This window comes from Pseudophryne corroboree, chromosome 10 (assembly GCF_028390025.1).
Source record: "Pseudophryne corroboree isolate aPseCor3 chromosome 10, aPseCor3.hap2, whole genome shotgun sequence".
NCBI lineage: Eukaryota > Metazoa > Chordata > Amphibia > Anura > Myobatrachidae > Pseudophryne > Pseudophryne corroboree.
Window position 1 is genome coordinate 224,239,605 of NC_086453.1, and position 19,985 is coordinate 224,259,589.

General features: G+C 46.4%; 1 protein-coding gene across 2 annotated transcripts in view; it reads left to right on the forward strand.

Annotated features, from left to right (window-relative positions):
* ENO1 (enolase 1) overlaps positions 1-19,985 on the forward strand; it is a 47,631-nt gene that overhangs the window by 10,293 nt on the left and 17,353 nt on the right. Inside the window, exons 3-7 of one of the 2 annotated variants that reach the window (XM_063943107.1) lie at positions 4,864-4,959; positions 6,340-6,398; positions 10,615-10,684; positions 11,235-11,368; positions 17,334-17,556. In XM_063943107.1, the coding sequence (XP_063799177.1) occupies positions 4,864-4,959; positions 6,340-6,398; positions 10,615-10,684; positions 11,235-11,368; positions 17,334-17,556 (582 nt within the window). Of the gene's footprint in view, positions 1-4,863; positions 4,960-6,046; positions 6,106-6,339; positions 6,399-10,614; positions 10,685-11,234; positions 11,369-17,333; positions 17,557-19,985 lie in introns of both variants that reach the window. The other variant, XM_063943106.1, reaches the window with a different exon arrangement.

The following is a 19,985-nucleotide window of genomic DNA, read 5'->3' on the forward strand; positions in this document are numbered from 1 at the left end:
AGGGTTTACTAAAAATCTGCCTTAAGACCACGAAGGCTGGCTTCAGAAGCAGATGAACTTGAGGCCATAACTTTGTCTGATCATGTCCAGTTCGCTTCTAAGGTCTAATTACTTCATATGGTATTTTTTCAGGTGGGCTTGATTTCAAATGAGCAAACAAAGCATTAGCAAAGGTCTTGTGAAATAATCTTGGCTAAGGTTTAACTAATCAAACACGCATTGTACTCCTGTCAATGAAAATAGGTTTTTAATTACCTACCGGTAAATTATTTTCTTGTAGTGGATACTAGGGTTCCATTTAGTACCATGGGGTATAGATGGGTCCACAAGGAGCCATGGGCACTCTAAGAATTTGATAGTGTGGGTTGGCTCCTCCCTCTATGCCCCTCCTACCAGACTCTGTCTAGGAAACTGTGCCTGAGGAGACTGACATACTTTGAGAGAAGGATAGATAAGGATAGTGGTGAGATTCCAAACCAGCACACACAAACAAGAGGAAAGCCATGCGAACCAAACAACAATACATAAAGTAACATTGCAAGAAGAATGGAGCACCGGGTGGGCACACAATATCCTCTACAGACTACGAGAAAAGGATTTACCGGTATTTAATTAAAATCCTATTTTCTTATGTCCTAGAGGATACTGGGGTTCCATTTAGTACCATGGGGAAGTACCAAAGCTCCCAAACCGGGTGGGAGTGCCGAGGTTCCTGCAGAACTGACTGACTAAACTGAAGGTCCTCGGGAGGCCAAAGTATCAAACTTGTAAAACTTTGCAAACGTGTTCAAACCTGACCAAGTAGCTGTTCAGCAGAGCTGTAATGCCAAGACACCCCGGTCAGCCGCCATTGAACCCACCGACCTAGTCAAGTGGGCCTGAACAGATTTCGGAACCGGCAATCCTGCCATGGAAATGCTGGATAGTGAGCCTGATCCAGCGTGCAATGGACTGCTTTGAAGCAGGACACCAAATTTTATTGGGATCATAGAGAACGAACAGCAAATCCAATTTCCTGTGACGAGCTGTCCTCTTTACATACACTTTCAAAGCCCTCACAACATCCAAAGACTTTGGAGTAACAGAGGTGTCCGTAACAGCTGGAACCACAATAGGTTGGTTGATGTGAAACACTGACCCCACCTTAGGAAGGAATTGCTGACTAGTTCTGAGTTCAGCTCTGTCCTCATGGAAAATTAAGTAGGGGCTCTTGTGAGACAACGCCCCTAGCTCCGACAAGCGTCTTGCTGAAGCCAAGGCCAACAGGGTGACTGTCTTCCACGTAAATACTTAGCCTCTACCTCCTGTAATGGTTCAAACCAGTCCTATTGGAGGAACTGAAACACCAAATTGGGATCCCAAGGTGCCGTAGGAGGCACAAAAGAAGGTTGTATGTGCAGAACTCCTTTCAAGAACGTCTGTACCTCAGGAAGAGAAGCCAGTTGTTTCTGAAATGGAAAAGGCCGAAATCTGGACTTTTATTGAACCCAGGCCTAGGCCCACATCCACACCCGACTGCAGAAAAAGCAGGGAACGTCCCAGATGAAATACCACCGCAGAATATTTTCTGCTTTCGCACCAAGAGACTTATTTCTTCCAAATACGGTGGTAATGTTTAGACGTTACCCCCTTCCTGGCTTGAATCCTAGTCTGGATGACTTTGTCAGGAATGTCTCGCCTGGCAAGAATCGTCCAACTTCCATGCCGTCAAACGTAGCGTGGCAAGTCTTCATAGACGAACGGACCCTGTGGCAGAAGATCCTCACAAAGAGGTAGAGGCCACGGATCTTCGAGGAGCATCTCCAGGAGATCCGCGTACCAGGCCATTCCGGAGCGATGAAAATTGCCTGAACCTTTTCCCTTTTATTCCTTTTTAGAATTCTTGGGATCAGAGGAAGTGGAGGAAACACGTACACCATCTGATATACCCATGGAGTAGTCTGAGTGGCCACTGCCTGTGGGCCTCGACCTGGAACAAATCGCTTGAGCTTCTTGAGACAAGAGGCCATCATGTCGATCTGTGGATATCCCCATCAACTTGTCAAGCACCTGAACACCTCTGGATGAAGGCCCCACTCCCCTGGGTGCAGGTCGTGTCTGCTTCCCAGATGTCTACTGCCGGAATAAAACTGCCGACAACACTGCAGCGTATTTTTCTGCCCAGGGGAGAATTCTTGACACCTCATATTGCTGCTCTGCTTTTCATTACGCCTGAATGGTCCGATCTTGAAGAATGAGGCCTGCAGAAGTGTGTAGCCCTGAGTTCCAGAATGTTGAGTGGAAGGACGACTACCTGACTTGACCATCTTCCTTGAAACTGCACCCCCTGGGTGACTGCTCCCCCAACCTCTGAGGCTTGCGTCTGTGGTTAGCAGAATCGAATTTTGAATCCCGAACCGTCGCCCTTTGATCAGGTGAGACGTCTGTAGCCACCACAGGAGGGAGATACTGGCCTTTGGCGACGGACTGATCCTCTGGTGCATGTGAAGATGTGATTTGGACCATTTGTCCAACAGATTGAGCTGGAAGGGTTGTGCATGAAACCTTCTGTTCTGAAGAGCCTCTTAAGAGGCCACCATTTTTCCCAGAAGGCGAATGCATAGGTGCACTGATACCCAGGTTGGTCTCGGGACATCCTGAACCATCGACTGGATTTAAAAAAAAAAATGCTTTGTCCAGAATCATTCCCAGAAATGATAGCCTCCGAATTGGCTCCAAGTAAGATTTCAGAAGATTCCAACTCCAGCTGTGATCCAGGAGTAGCTGGGTTGTGAGGCCAATGCTGTTCAACAACCTTTCTGGATGGAGCCTTTATCAGAAGATCGTCCAGGTACAGAATTATGTTCACTCCCTGCTTGTGAAGGAGAAACATCTCTGACATCACTTTTAACACCCTCTGTGCCATGGAGAGACCAAATGCTAGGGCCTGGAACTAGTAGTGACAGTCCTGCAGTGCAAACCGTAGATGAGCCTAGTGAGGTGGCCAGATCAGAATGTGTAGGCACGCATTCTTGATATCCAGAGACACTAGAAATTCCCCTCCTCCAGACCTGAGATCACCACTCAGACTCCATCTTGAAATTACTCGTAAGTATGGGTTCACTGATTTTTAGATTCAGAATCAGCCTTACCGAACCGTCCGGTTTCAGCACTACTAACAAGTCTGAATAATACCCCCTTGTTTTGACGATTAGATGGAACTGGAACAATGACCTGCGTTTGTACCAGTTTTTGAATGGCATCCTGTAAGGTTATACTTGCCTCCTGTGAAACTGGTAAGCCTGATTTGAAGAATATGATTTAGGAGTTCCTGAAACTCCAGTCTGTACCTCTGGGAAATATGATCTGACTCTGGGATCCTGGCATGATTTTGTCCAGATGGGACCCATTTTTATTTATTTTTTTTGTCTGGCTCCCACCTGCCAGTCTTCTAGGCATGGCGGTCCACCATCATGCTGGAGCTCTGTCCCTGAGAACCGGCAGTTGCTGGTTTGCATGGTTTACCTCTGGTGGCTGTAGAGAATCCTCTGGCTTTGCTCTTAAACTTGGCAGTCCGAAAGGACTGTAGAGTAGGCCTTCCTAGTTAGGGGAGCTGCAGGAGGAAGATATGTAGACTTACCCACAGTAGCTTTGGAGATCCATTTGTCTAGTTCATCTCCAAATAAGGCCTCTCCTGTGAAGGGTAGGCCTTCCACGCCTCTCCTGGAGTCCACGTCCACAGTCCATTGGCGTAACCATAAGCCCCTGCATGCTGACACTGCCATAGCTGTTGTGTGTGCATTAAGCAAACACACTGCAAACTTTATGGTGGAAGCCATAAAAGTAGAGTTCGGTATATGTTGCATGAGTAAAACAATCCCCCCCCCCCCCCCCCCCCCCCTCCAACCAGATAAGGAATCCAACCCCTCAATTACGTTACCTGACCATCTAGCAATGGCTTTAGTGATCCACTCACATGCTGTAGTGGGTATCTGGGCCACCCTAGCAGCAGCATACAAGGATTAGCCATGTCATTCAGTGAGGCTGCACCAGGGACGGGCAACACCATTTTCTGACAGACTGGATACTGATGCATCCATTGTCTGTGGATTTGGTGCTGGTGAGCTGCTGGATCCTCTCATAGTGAAGCCCTGCCCCTTCAGTGGCACGTGGTCTTCCTGCTTTTTTTTTTTTTTTTTTTTTTTTTCTCTTATACTAGCTGAGGTAATTTTTGCTTAAAATGGAGACTGAACCGTTTTAAGGTTTTGTTTGCCAGTGTGGGTACAGTGTACTGAAACGCAGTTGTGTATGGAGTCTGTAGATGCAATCCGCCCCAGTGAGAAGCTGTGAGTCTCCGTACCCTCATGTCGTCATAATGGCCGGCAACCCACTAACTGGGACACCGGCTAAGTACTTGCCACTCTTCTTTCTTCTGGCTGTTAGGGGTGGCGACATGCTGCAGGAATGTACGCTCGCCATGGTGGGGCTTGCAAATAGTTCCCTCAGGAGCTAGCATCCTGTCAGCGGGGAACGGGACCATTAACCCTTAGTGGGGTTGGGCCATTTCCTCCCCCCCCTCCCTGCTCCCAAGTCCCACGAAGCAGGCAGGCTGGTGTCATCCAGTCCTGCCTGAAAATAACAAACTTTAAAAAGAAATGTAGAAAACTCTTCATGAGCTTCCAGAGACGTGACCGGCTCCTCTGGGCACATTTTCTAAACTGAGTCTGGTAGGAGGGGCATAGGAGGAGCCAGCCCACACTATCAAATTCTTAAAGTGCCCATGGCTCCTAGTGGACATGCATATATCCCATGGTACTAAATGGAACCCCTGTATCCTTTAAGACGTAAGAGAAAATAACCTTATCAAAACGTATCTCTTCCCAGGACTCTTCCGTGCTGCTGTCCCCAGTGGCGCTTCCACTGGTATCTATGAGGCACTTGAGCTTCGGGACAATGACAAAACTCGCTACTTGGGGAAGGGTAAGTTGTTGGTTTTTTTTTTTTTGTTTTTTTTTTTTTTTCCCCCCCTCCTTTTTAACTTTAGATTTCACATGTATTGGTCGACTTGTAGCTGAAAATAAGTAACTGTGTGGAAGACCTGGGTGTATATTTACTAAACAGCAGGTTGTCAAAGCTATAAAATGGCAATAAGGATGCTTAATCAGGCTTGCTTGGCATTTATTTTTATTGCCGTTTAAAGTGATCTGGCAAATTGGCCAATGATCAGTGGCTCTGACAGGGCACTGGCACAGTGGTTCCCAATTGTGGTCCTCAAGGCACCCTAGCAGTCCAAGTTTTAAGAATATCCATACTTGTGCACAGTTTATATAATCAAGCTGACTGAGGTACTGAAGTCAACTTTTAGCATGGATCGCTTTAAATTCTGGTCTGTTGTGATACCTTGAGGGCTGAGTTTGGGAACCACTGTGCTGGTCTGTAATACCCCTTTCACACCGCACAAATAACCCAGTATTGACCTGGCATATTGCCGGGTCAACACGGGTCGGCGTGCAGTGTGAAAGGGGCATAGCCAAAATCCCTGACTCTGCAATTCAACCCGGGAATAAAGAAGTGTTATACCTAGGTTGAATACTGAGTCATTGGCTGCGTAAACGGGCTCCTGGGTCGATGCGTCCCAGGACCCGTTGACTACAGCAGGAAGGGGCGGCACGGAGATGATCTCATCTCCCAGTGCCGCCCCCTGCTGCTAAGGCAACCTGCTCGGCATATTGCAGGAGCCAATGCCGGATCCCACCCGGTAAGGACCAGTTTCCAATTCCCGGGTGGGATCCAGCACTGGCAGAGTAAAAGGGGTATAAATCTATCCCATGATATGTAACTTTGACCAGTCATGCTCCAATGTAATGGCATGCAGTACTAGGACTCGGCAGTGCCCTGTGAGCGTATTTGTAGGATGGGTGGATTTTCCTTCTATTTGTGAACCAAAAAAATTATTGTAAATTTCTAGTCCTGGCTAGTATTTTGTGGGTCCTTCTTTCTTCTCTAAAGACTTCTGTTGATAGGCTAGCTCCATGTTTCCTCATCTTTCTTTATCCCTTGCTCTCAGGTGTCAAAAGAGCTGTGAAATATGTAAACGAGTTTCTGGGACCTGCTTTATGCACCCAGGTAATGGGAGCCTGTGCCTTGCACTCCTCCCAGTGCATGGGGTTTGACTAACTTTTCCAATGTGGTATTACTAGACGGCTCACATCTCCTCCATTTGCTGCGTGCCACTCCAGAAATGCATGATGTGGATGGCAACATAGTTCAGTGAGGCTTTTCACCGGAGATGTTTGTCTAGAAATGCCTCTGGAGCATGCTAGTGTGTGATCAGTGATTGAATGTGCTTGTCCTTTCCAGGTGTCTCTAAGGCCGTTGAGCACATCAATAAAACCATTGCACCAGCACTGGTTGGAAAGGTATGGGTTATTGTGTCACTAACCAGCTGTTAACCTACTATGCTGAGTGTTTTTTGTTTCTTACTAACTTATGCCTTCAGTCATGAATTGGAGGCTACTTCAGAAGCAAGCTGTGCAGGAAAATTAGGGGAGGTTGTCTTATAAACAGAACTTGTGGTATATGCAAAATCACTTGACGGTACACACTTAAGTTCTTGATCATCAAAAGCTAACCCTAATCACAGGCGTGCGCAGAGACTGACTGGCGGGTGCCGCTCTGGACTCCCACGGCATTATAGTGTTCTCTCACCTCCCCTGTCCTGGATATAAACTGCTCACCTGGGCTGCCCAGGTGAGCGGACCAGGTGAGCAGTCTATATCCAGGACAGGGGAGGTGAGAGAACACTATAATGCCGTGGAGGGGGGAAGTCCGGAGCGGCACCCGCCAGTCAGTCTCTGCGCACGCCTGTGACCCTAATAATGGTTAGTATTCCAACAATCAGACTATTGCGTGTGGTATTCAGTTACTGACTGTACCTTGGCGTATCGTTATGAACCCTGGCAGCGCACATCGGCCGGTTGTGACACCACCAACACTGCAAATTTCCTATGCGTCTCTATGGGTGTGAGGTAAAACTTGCAGTGTGGATGAACTCAATGCTCTGTTCTCAGGCTCACATCACGATGGATTGATTTTCCCATTAAGGAAAGTCAAGGCTTCTGACTAGTCCTTCTGTGTATTTAAAAAGTGGATTGGAAAATGTAGGTGCATACACACTAGGCGATTCGCTCCTAGTGTTTTCCCTACCATCCCATGCGGCTGACACAGTGCATACACACTGAACGATAGTACTAGCGATATTGTTCAGTGACATCATGCCACTGCCGACTCGTGCATGCCGTTTTGGATGAGAAGTCTAAATTGAGCTGTATGCGCAGGCAACACAGAGGGGCAATAACTATGTGCGGGACTGCTTATTGTTTGTAGCATACACACTTGGTGATATTACAAGTTATATCACTCAGAAGGGTTAAATGAGCAATATTGTTTAAAATATTGCATAGTGAGTACGCATCTTAAGTCTTTCTGTGGGTTGGTATGGCACACCGAGCAATACATGCAAGTGCTATAGCATTGTGTAAAAAGTGGAGGGGAGTTGAGACTTATGCTGGGCATACACTACACAACTATCTGGCTCCCAAACACTGGAAAATGGCCAAAAACTGTTTAGATTGGTTAAATCCGTGATTTAATCATTGTCTCAATGACGGGTTTGTCCATTTTTCAGAGTTTGGGAGCAAATGGTCAATTGTCATTTGCTCTCATCCATTACCAGATTTTAATTTCAACCAGCCAGATCTGGCAGATTATCGGACAGATAAGTGTATAGTGTATGCTGCCCAGCATTAGGATTCTTCCAGACAAGCATCACACCAGCATGCAGAGTATATCTCATGGGTGAAAATGGTATCTTGATCCCTGATGAGCACAAGTGCTGGGGGTTGTAAATGGGTGTTGTAGACTTCTGATGTCTTCCAGTTGCTATGATACCATATCAGGCCTTCTATCAGGAATACTATACAGAATGACCCAGTGGAGAGCTGTACATATTCCATGATGACATGGAAGCAGGCTTGCACTGTGAATTTACAGCAACAGGTGTTGCTGGAGACACTTGTTACATGATCTGGAGGCTTCTTTAATAAGCAGACGTCTTCTTAGCTTGCAGCTGATGTCATTGTCTAGTTCTGTGTTCACTTCCGTTGAGTAAGTGCTCCATTGGCTACCTGTATTATACCGGATTCAATATAAAATACTGTTACTTACACACAAGGCTATTAACCATACTACACCAACATGCATCTCTTTGCTTATCTCAAAATATCTCCCAACCCGACCTCTTTGCTCTTCACAAGATCTGTCTATCATCACACTTTACTTTCTCCCATGCACGATTTCAGGACTTTCTTCGGGCTGCACCCACTCTGTGGAATGCCCTACCACATACAATAAGACTCCTCTAGTCTTCAAGCGTTCCCTGAAAACTCGCCTATTCAGAAAAGCTTATCAAATTCCAGAACCGTTCACATTACCTTCATAGCTTTCCTATCCAATTATATCCCCATAGTACAGTCCACACTTATCCTCACACATATTCTTTCTTCAGTCTCCTTTCCTCCTGACCCTGGTTCATCACTGCTGTGATGTGATATCATGCAGCCCACCAAGAACTCTTACAATCTGGTGGACAAACATGCAATAGATAGCACCTAGCCTTGTGTATCCATGCCTATTTCCCCATAGATTGTAAGCTTGCAAGCAGGGCCCTCCTACCTTTTACCCAGTTTTGTCTTCTATTTGTGTCTAGTTGTAAAGTGCAATGGAATTTGCTGCGCTATATAAAACTGATAAATAAATAAATAAAATGTCACGTTTAGACAGTGAGTAATTTAGCTACTACTAGGTAACTCAGTGATTTTCGGCACACCGAACAGGATTTTAAAATTGCCAAGGCACACCATCCATTCCCCATGAGCAAAAAACACACATCGATCACCACTGGGGGGGGGGAAACATTGCCCCCAACTAATTGCAGAACACACTGGCCCCCATGGTAATTGCAGTGCATATTGGCCACCACAGTAACAAATAAAAATAGTAGGTTAGTAGAGCTGCAGCTGTGGAGGAGGCAGGAGCTGTTTACGGTCTCCCTTCATTGGCGCAGCTAGCAGTGAGAAGCGGACACAGGAGCAGCACTGAGCGGGAAGGTGATGTGGAGGAGCACTGGGCAGGTAGGTGACGTAGCGTGCGTAACCTGAGTCACGCTGCTGCTCCATAGGTCACAGGCTACCCGAAAAGAGCCCAGTGCTGCCCTAGCATAAAATTATGAATTAAAGTGAGGCAGCGGGCATCTCTGGTGCCACATCTCAGAACCGCTAGTGTGCGGCGACGCATACGGTTGAAAACCGATGAGGTAACTTGTGAGGTTTTAAACGCTAAACTTGTTAGGTAAAAGAGAAAATTGTAACTTGCATATGTTGGTGAAACTAGTTGTACTGCAATATTTCCTGTAGGCAACCCAAACACAGCTGAAGCATCCTTATCTAAATCTGCTTTCCCAGGACAGTTCCTTTTAAATCCAACAAATCTTTCTGAGTGTACAAGCTTTAAAAAATGGCAAAACCTGCCTTGATATGGCTTAAGCATAATAACTGAACTGTACAGTTAAAGCACTATGCTTGCATCAATTAATCATTCCGTATTGGGAACATCTACACCATAAATGTATTCTAGGCTCACACTCCAGTTAGTAGTTTTTATGTTCAGCATACTGCAGATGTAGTTTAGGTGCCATGGATACGATTATCACCACACACACACACACACACACACACACACACACACACACACACACACACACACACACACACACACACACACAGTATTAAGATAAGGTGAGTGTTCTATAGTAACAGAACTTGTATTTTGTAGCAAACACTCCCTGTGATGCATGTTTGTGTCCATGTAATCACAATTTGTGTGCCTAATTGCATCTGTGGCCCCACACATACAGAACACTTAAGGGGGGTACTGATGGGAGAGGTGTGCTGAGCGATCTTAACACTGCTTGGCTCACATCTCTTCTCCCCCCCCCCCCCCCCCCCCTGCTCAGCACAGCGTGATGTTCTGAGCGAGGGGGGAGGACGACAGGGGCCGCTCACTTCACACATTGCTGAAATAAGTGACCCGCTAGATTGAGCCTGCGTGCTATCTAGCCCTGGCAATAACTATGAGCTATCGCTGGGGAGCATACACACACGGCAAATCCGTGCTAAAACTGAAAGGGCCCTACACACCGCGTGATGCGCCGCCAAGTTGCCAGATGGTGGCTATGGCAGACGGGCGACCTGGGGTGGGGGCGGCCTTCACTCACCCGGCTCCATAGCAGTGCAGGCAAATATGGACGAGATCATCCATATTGGCCTGCATGCACAAGCAACGGGGCAACAGCGATGAACTAGCGCAGAACTGTGCATCGTTCATTGCTGGTGCCTCCAGAGATCGCTCATATCTTTCACTCATGTCGCCCAGTGTGTAGGGCCTATAAGCAAACTAGTCAGATTGCTTAGATTTCAAAGACAGATCTCTCCTTGTGTAACCCCCCCCCCCCCCCCTTGAGATTTAAGCTTTGTTTTATTGCATTTATCAGATGGTAAGCTTGTGTTTCTTTTGCAGAATTTAAATGTTGTGGATCAAGAAAAGATTGACAAACTCATGCTGGAAATGGATGGTACTGAGAACAAGTGTAAGTTTTCCCTACATGCCGTGGTAGTCCAGTGTATTTGCAATTTGTCACGTCATACAATAGTTAAAGTTTCATTTTATGGGGGTGATTTATATTGGGTCTGTAGCATAAAAAATAAAAAAAATTAACTATACCTACATACATTTGTCCTAAGCAACTGAATTCACCTTGTACTGTATGTCTGCAACTTGCCACAAGATTTTACTGGCTTAAATTGACACTTTAAGACAACACTTACCGGGTTTTTTTTTTTTTTTTTCTTTTCAGTTTTTAAAAACTTGCTGTCTTAAATCTAGTGGTTATATCACAAAACTCTTGTAGCTGTCTGCATTTGGCTGGCTATTGCGTATACCCCCTGGATCTGGACTGCTTTAATCTAGAAGACAGCTGTTTTATGACAGGATTTTGGAGTACATAAAATTATTGCATAAAGGCATTTACTTTAAACAAGCTTTGCCTGTGACTGGCTTAAAAGTTTAGCTCTTTGAATGCTGGATTGTCCACCTTGTGTATAGAGAACCTGTTTAAAATGTAGTATTCCTGCTTTCAGCAAAGTTTGGTGCGAATGCCATACTTGGAGTCTCTCTGGCAGTGTGCAAGGCTGGCGCTGCTGAAAAAGGAGTCCCCTTGTACCGTCATATTGCTGACTTGGCTGGGAACGCTGAAGTCATCCTTCCTGTTCCGGTATGTGACATAAGCCTGCTTCTGCTGCTCAAGCTTTACTATTGCCCTTCAGATATTTTTTTTCAATTGTTTATTTCTCTAACGTCCTAAGTGGATGCTGGGGACTCCGTCAGGACCATGGAGAATAGCGGCTCCGCAGGAGACAGGGCACAAAAAGTAAAAGCTTTTGTACCTAGGTGGTGTGCACTGGCTCCTCCCCCTATGACCCTCCTCCAAGCCTCAGTTAGATCTTTGTGCCCGGCCGAGAAGGGTGCAATCTAGGTGGCTCTCCTGAGCTGCTTAGAAGTAAAAGTATACTTAGGTTTTTTTATTTTCAGTGAGTCCTGCTGGCAACAGGCTCACTGCAGCGTGGGACTAAGGGGAGAAGAAGCGAACTCACCTGCGTGCAGAGTGGATTGGGCTTCTTGGCTACTGGACATTAGCTCCAGAGGGACGATCACAGGCCCAGCCATGGATGGGTCCCGGAGCCGCGCCGCCGGCCCCCTTACAGATGCTGAAGCAAGAAGAGGTCCATAAATCGGCGGCAGAAGACTTTCCTGTCTTCATAAGGTAGCGCACAGCACTGCAGCTGTGCGCCATTGCTCTCAGCACACTTCGGTCACTGAGGGTGCAGGGCGCTGGGGGGGGGCGCCCTGGGAAGCAATGAATTTACCTTATTTGGCAAAAAATACATCACATATAGCTCCTGGGCTATATGGATGTATTTAACCCCTGCCAGTTTTCCAGAAAAAAGCGGGAGAAGAGCCCGCCGAGAAGGGGCGGGGCCTATCTCCTCAGCACACAGCGCCATTTTTCCCACACAGCTCCGCTGGTAGGAAGGCTCCCAGAATCTCCCCTGCATCCTGCACTACAGAAACAGGGTAAGAAAGAGAGGGGGGCACTTATTTGGCAAAATAACAGATATAAGCAGCTATAAGGGATGGACACTTATTGTAAGGTTGTCCCTATACATATATAGCGCTCTGGTGTGTGCTGGCAAACTCTCCCTCTGTCTCCCCAAGGGGCTAAGTGGGGTCCTGTCCTCTATCAGCATTCCCTGTGTGTGTGCTGGGTGTCGGTACGTGTGTGTCGACATGTATGCGGAGGAAAATGATGTGGAGGCGGAGCAATTGCCTATAATGGTGATGTCACCCCCTAGGGAGTCGACACCTGAATGGATGGCCGTAATTAAGGAATTACGTGACGTGTCGGCACGTTACAAAAAACTGACGACATGAGACAGCCGGCAGCTCAGTTATTGCCTGTCCAGGCGTCTCAAACACCGTCAGGGGCTATAAAACGCCCGTTACCTCAGTGGGTCGACACGGACCCAGACACTGACTCCAGTGTCGACGGTGAAGAAACAAACGTATTTTCCAGTAGGGCCACACGTTACATGATCACGGCAATGAAGGAGGTTTTGCACATCTCTGATACTGCAAGTACCACGAAAAGGGGTATTATGTGGGGTGTGAAAACTACCCGTAGTTTTTCCTGAACCGGAGGAATTGAATGAAGTGTGTGATGAAGCATGGGTTACCCCCGACAAAAAACTGCTAATTTCTAAAAAATTATTGGCACTATATCCCTTCCCACCAGAGGTTAGGGCTCGTTGGGAAACACCCCCTAGGGTAGATAAGGCGCTCACACGCTTATCAAAACAAGTGGCGTTACCATCTCCAGAAACGGCCGCCCTTAAGGAGCCAGCAGATAGGAGGCTGGAAAATATCCTTAAAAGTATATACACACATACTGGTGTTATACTGCGACCAGCAATCGCCTCAGCCTGGATGTGCAGTGCTGGGGTGGCGTGGTCGGACTCCCTGACTGAGAATATTGATACCCTGGATAGGGACAGTATTTTATTGACTATTGAGCAATTAAAAGATGCATTTTTATATATGCGAGATGCACAGAGATATTTGCACTCTGGCATCAAGAGTAAGTGCGCTGTCCATTTCTGCCAGAAGAGGGTTATGGACGCGACAGTGGTCAGGTGATGCGGATTCAAAACGGCACATGGAGGTATTGCCGTATAAAGGGGAGGAGTTATTTGGGGTCGGTCTATCAGACCTGGTAGCAACGGCTGGGAAATCCACATTTTTACCTCAAGTCACCTCTCGACAGAAAAAGACACCGTCTTTTCAGCATCAGTCCTTTCGTTCCCATAAAGGCAAGCGGACAAAAGGACAGTCATATCTGCCCCGGGGTAGAGGAAGGGGAAAAAGACTGCAGCAGACAGCTTCTTCCCAAGAACAGAAGCCCTCTTCCGCTTCTGCCAAGTCCTCAGCATGACGCTGGGTCCTTACAAGCAGACTCGGGTACGGTGGGAGGTCGTCTCAGAAATTTCAGCGCGCAGTGGGCTCACTCGCAAGTGAACCCCTGGATCCTGCAAGTAGTATCTCAGGGGTACAAATTGGAATTCGAGACGTCTCCCCCTCGCCGGTTCCTGAAGTCTGCTTTACCAATAGCTCCCTCCGACAGGGAGGCGGTATTGGGAGCCATTCACAAGCTGTACTCCCAACAGGTGATAATAAAAGTACCCCTCCTACAACAAGGGAAGGGATATTACTCCACACTGTTTGTGGTACCGAAACCAGACGGTTCGGTGAGACCGATTTTAAATCTAAAATCTTTGAACACTTATATCAAAAGGTTCAAATTGAAGATGGAATCACTCAGAGCAGTGATAGCGAACCTGGAAGAAGGGGACTATATGGTGTCTCTGGACATCAAGGATGCCTATCTCCATGTCCCGATTTGCCCTTCTCACCAAGGGTATCTCAGGTTCGTAATACAGAACTGTCATTATCAGTTTCAGACGCTGCCGTTTGGATTGTCCACGGCACCCCGGGTCTTTACCAAGGTAATGGCCGAAATGATGATTCTTCTTCGAAGAAAAGGCGTATTAATTATCCCTTACTTGGACGATCTCCTAATAAGGGCAAGGTCCAGAGAACAGTTAGAAGTCGGAGTAGCACTATCTCAAGAAGTACTACAACAGCACGGGTGGATTTTAAATATTCCAAAATCGCAGCTGATTCCGACGACACGTCTGCTGTTCCTAGGGATGATTCTGGACACAGTCCAGAAAAGTGTTTCTCCCGGAGGAGAAAGCCAGGGAGTTATCCGAGCTAGTCAGGAACCTCCTAAAACCAGGAAAGGTGTCAGTGCATCAATGCACAAGGGTCCTGGGAAAAATGGTGGCTTCTTACGAAGTGATTCCATTCGGCAGATTCCACGCAAGAATTTTTCAGTGGGATCTGCTGGACAAATGGTCCGGATCGCATCTTCAGATGCATCAGAAATTAACCCTGTCTCCAAGGACAAGGGTATCTCTTCTGTGGTGGCTGCAAAGTGCTCATCTCCTAGAGGGCCGCAGATTCGGCATTCAGGACTGGATCCTGGTGACCACGGATGCCAGCCTGAGAGGCTGGGGAGCAGTCACACAAGGAAGAAACTTCCAGGGAGTGTGGTCAAGCCTGGAGACTTCACTTCACATAAATATACTGGAACTAAGGGCAATTTACAATGCTCTAAGCCTAGCAAAGCCTCTGCTTCAGGGTCAGCCGGTGTTGATCCAGTCGGACAACATCACAGCAGTCGCCCACATAAGCAGGAGGGCAATGACAGAAGCTGCAAGGATTCTGCAATGGGCGGAAAATCATGTGATAGCACGGTCAGCAGTGTTCATTCCGGGAGTGGACAACTGGGAAGCAGACTTCCTCAGCAGACACGACCTACACCCGGGAGAGTGGGGACTTCATCCGGAAGTCTTCCTCATGATTGTGAACCGTTGGGAAAAACCAAAGGTGGACATGATGGCGTCACGCCTCAACAAAAAACTAGACGGGTATTACGCCAGGTCAAGAGACACGCAGGCAATAGCTGTGGACGCTCTGGTAACACCTTGGGTGTTCCAGTCGGTGTATGTTCCCTCCTCTGCCTCTCTTACCCAAGGTACTGAGAATTATAAGACGGAGAGGAGTAAAAACTATACTAGTGGCTCCGGATTGGCCAAGAAGGACTTGGTACCCGGAACTTCAAGAGATGCTCACAGAGGACCCGTGGCCTCTGCCGCTAAGAAGGGACCTGCTTCAGCAGGGACCCTGTCTGTTCCAAGACTTACCGCGGCTGCATTTGACGTCATGGCGGTTGAACGCCGGATTCTGAAGGAAAAAGGCATTCCAGATGAAGTTATTCCTACCCTGATTAAAGCTAGGAAGGATGTAACCGCACAGCATTATCACCGTATTTGGTGAAAATATGTTGCGTGGTGCGAGACCAAGAAGGCCCCGACAGAGGAATTTCAACTAGGTCGTTTCCTACATTTCCTGCAAACAGGACTGTCCATGGGCCTAAAGTTAGGGTCCATTAAGGTTCAAATTTCGGCCTTGTCGATTTTCTTTCAGAGAGAATTGGCTTCATTTCCTGAAGTTCAGACTTTTGTAAAAGGGGTACTGCATATACAGCCTCCCTTTGTGCCCCCAGTGGCACCTTGGGATCTCAATGTAGTTTTGGGATTCCTAAAACCACATTGGTTTGAGCCACTTGCCACAGTGGAATTAAAATATCTCACATGGAAAGTGGTAATGTTGTTGGCCCTGGCTTCTGCCAGGCGAGTATCTGAATTGGCGGCTTTATCCTATAAAAGCCCTTACCTGATATTTCATTCGGATAGGGCGGAATTGAGGACTCGTCCTCAATTTCTTCCTAAGGTGGTTTCAGCCTTTCACCTAAACCAACCTATTGTGGTGCCTGCGGCTACTAGGGACTTGGAGGACTCCAAGTTGCTAGACGTAGTCAGGGCCCTGAAAATATGTTTCCAGGACGGCTGGAGTCAGGAAATCTGACTCGCTGTTTATCCTGTATGCACCCAACAAGCTGGGTGCTCCTGCTTCTAAGCAGACTATTGCGCGTTGGATTTGTAGTACAATTCAGCTTGCACATTCTGTGGCAGGCCTGCCACAGCCAAAATCTGTAAAAGCCCATTCCACAAGGAAAGTGGGCTCATCTTGGGCGGCTGCCCGAGGGGTCTCGGCTTTACAACTTTGCCGAGCAGCTACTTGGTCAGGGGCAAACACGTTTGCTAAATTCTACAAATTTGATACCCTGGCTGAGGAGGACCTGGAGTTCTCTCATTCGGTGCTGCAGAGTCATCCGCACTCTCCCGCCCGTTTGGGAGCTTTGGTATAATCCCCATGGTCCTGACGGAGTCCCCAGCATCCACTAGAGAAAATAAGATTTTACTCACCGATAAATCTATTTCTCGTAGTCCGTAGTGGATGCTGGGCGCCCATCCCAAGTGCGGAGTGTCTGCAATACTTGTACATAGTTATTGTTAACAAAATCGGGTTTTTGTTGTAGTGAGCCATCTTTTCAGAGGCTCCTCTGTTATCATACTGTTAACTGGGTTCAGATCACAAGTTGTACGGTGTGATTGGTGTGGCTGGTATGAGTCTTACCCGGGATTCAAAATCCTTCCTTATTGTGTACGCTCGTCCGGGCACAGTATCCTAACTGAGGCTTGGAGGAGGGTCATAGGGGGAGGAGCCAGTGCACACCACCTAGGTCCAAAAGCTTTTACTTTTTGTGCCCTGTCTCCTGCGGAGCCGCTATTCCCCATGGTCCTGACGGAGTCCCCAGCATCCACTTCGGACTACGAGAAATAGATTTATCGGTGAGTAAAATCTTATTTTTTCAAAGATTATGCATGATAGTGAAACCATGGTATTTCCAATGTAATGGCATTTGGCATATCCTACTTGAGATTAGATTGCAACTGCTTCTGAGATAAAGATCCTGAAGCCATTAATACATGTGATGCTGTTAAAGCAAAAGTAAGGTATATAATCAAGGTTTGCTGGTTCCTACTTTTAACGTTGTGCATGAGTTGACTCTGTAGACTGAGCCATAGATAAGGTATATGATCGTACAGTGTTATGGTGGGTTTTCTTTTTCTCTAATTGGGTTGTAATCTTGGCAGGCATTTAATGTGATTAATGGCGGATCTCATGCTGGTAACAAGCTGGCTATGCAGGAGTTCATGATCCTCCCAGTGGGTGCCTCTTCATTTAAGGATGCTATGCGCATTGGCGCTGAAGTTTACCACAACTTAAAGAATGTTATCAAGGCTAAATACGGGCAGGATGCCACAAACGTTGGTGATGAAGGTGGATTTGCGCCTAACATTCTTGAGAATAAGGAAGGTGAGTGGTGAATAAAGTAGTGACAGTCTATCATAGCAAAAATGTAAGCTGCTTGGTGTAAAACGCTGATATGTAGACTTCAAACTCTGAACTTCATAATTCCTACGGCAGCTCCTTTTCTTGGCCACTAGTCTGTGCCACAAAACATTACTTGCCACTAAGTGGGTACACACTGGCTACTGGGGGGGGGCTTGTAGACTAAATGTGGCAAGACTAAATTTAATACCAAGATAAGGATTTACAGCAGACTATTTCTCTGGGGAGTATTTAATGGTCATTGGTAAGTGGATCTATATAGCCTGTCACTGTAGACGAGCATGAAGATATGTGATGGGAAGATGAAGTCTAAATATATCTTACTCCACTATGCAGGACACTAGGAGCCATGGAATGTAATTGAATCAGCAGCTCCCGATACTCTGTTTCAGAAATAGACCAGTGCATGTACAGTACAAATCATTCATAATGGCTTTTGCTCAGATCTGCAATATTAAACTACAGTAGGGATGCTTGCATTAAATGTTATATGCATATATAACTAAAATATACATTCTGATTACTTGCGCTTTAAATAGCATATTTTAGTGTATGTATGATCTGTTCCTGCCCCAGTAGAGATTAGTGTCTGCCCCCTGTTTGGATTTATTGGGGTTTTGTTTGTTTTTTTGGTGGTGGTGGGGGGGGGGGGGGACTGGAGCACCTATAGAAAAGTGTGTTCAGCACTACTGTAACGTGCATGGCTACCATGACAAACTGCTATGGGCTGGCAGAAATGCTGTGGGACTACTAGAGCATTAAGAGGAATGTACTGTAGATGTACAAACTAGTATAGCAGGTCTTACGCCCAATGAGTCTGTTACTCACACACCTGTACTGTCGCATCAGAAACTTCAATGTTTGGCTAAGGACACACCATCTGGCAAGATAGGAGCTTGTACAAAAGTGACAGCCTGCACCCATCTTCAAGGGGAACGAGAATACTAACTGAACAGTTTGGATGCTTCATCAAGAACTATTTAAACTAACAAAGGGGGGCAGTGAACCAAACAGGAATAAAGAAACCTGCTCTCCCAACACAGAGGTATTGTTTCTGCAGGCAAAGGGAATAGGCAGCATAGCCACAGCAACAGAAGATAATTCAGATCAAAACCAGATAAAAATAGGCAGAAAGAAGAACATGGCTAGGAACGGAAAAAGCACAAACAAAACTCTAAAAGCGATGTGTGCAAATGCTACGAATTTAGGAAATAAAATCCCAGAACTAATTGCAATAATGACGAGGGATGATCTAGACCAGAGTTTCTCAAACTCTGTCCTCAGGACCCCACACAGTGCATATTTTGCAGGTAACCCAGCAGGTGCACAGGTGTATTAATTACTCACTGACACATTGTAAAAGGTTCACAGGCGGAGCTAATTATTTCACTTGTGATTCTGTGAGGAGACCTGCAAAACATGCACTGTGTGGGGTCCTGAGGACCGAGTTTGAGAACCTCTGATCTAGACCATAGGTTCTCAAACTCTGTCCTCAGGACCCCACACAGTGCATGTTTTGCAGGTAACCCAGCAAGTGCACAGGTGTATTAATTACTCACTGACAGTTTAAAAGGACTGCAGGTGGAGCTAATTATCTCACTTGTGATTCTGTGAGGAGACCTGCAAAACATGTACCGTGTGGGGTCCTGAGGACCGAGTTTGAGAACCTGTGATCTAGACATTGTGGCAATTAGAGTCATATTGCAATGAAAATCATGACTGGGACATAGCTATACTGGGATATACTTTATTTAGGAAGGGCAGAATTGGAAAGATCGGAGGAGGGGTAGCAATGTATGTTAAAAAAAAAAAAAAGCATAAATACTACATTAATACAAAGTATTGGGAAAAAAAACCTGAGGCCCTTTGGGTGACCATAAAAACGGGAAAAGTCGATTATTCGTATTGGTGTGATATACAGGCCACCAGGTCAGGAAGAACTCGACAAGAATCTATTGCAGGACATAACTAAAATGGCATTAAAAGGAGAGGTAATAATCATGGGAGACTTTAATCTTCCTGATGTAAACTGAGAGGTGTCTGTTGCTAATTCCACTAGAAGTAGGGATTTTTTAAATTCCATTCAGGGAGCATCCCTCCACCAATTGGTGAGGGAGCCCACTCTGAAAGACGCAATATTAGACTTAATACTTACAAATAGAGACAGAATATCTGACTTAAAAGTGGGTGAAAACCTGGGATCCCGTGATCATCAAGCAGTATGGTTCAGCATAAAGACAGACTGACTCATCCCATACAAAAACAAAGGTGTTGGATTTTAGGAAGGCTGATTTTGTAGGGATGGGAAAATGTGTAAGCTATTCTTTGGCAGAGTGGACGAACTTGGAAGCAGTGCAGGAGAGGTGGGAAACATTAAAATGTGCAATATTAAA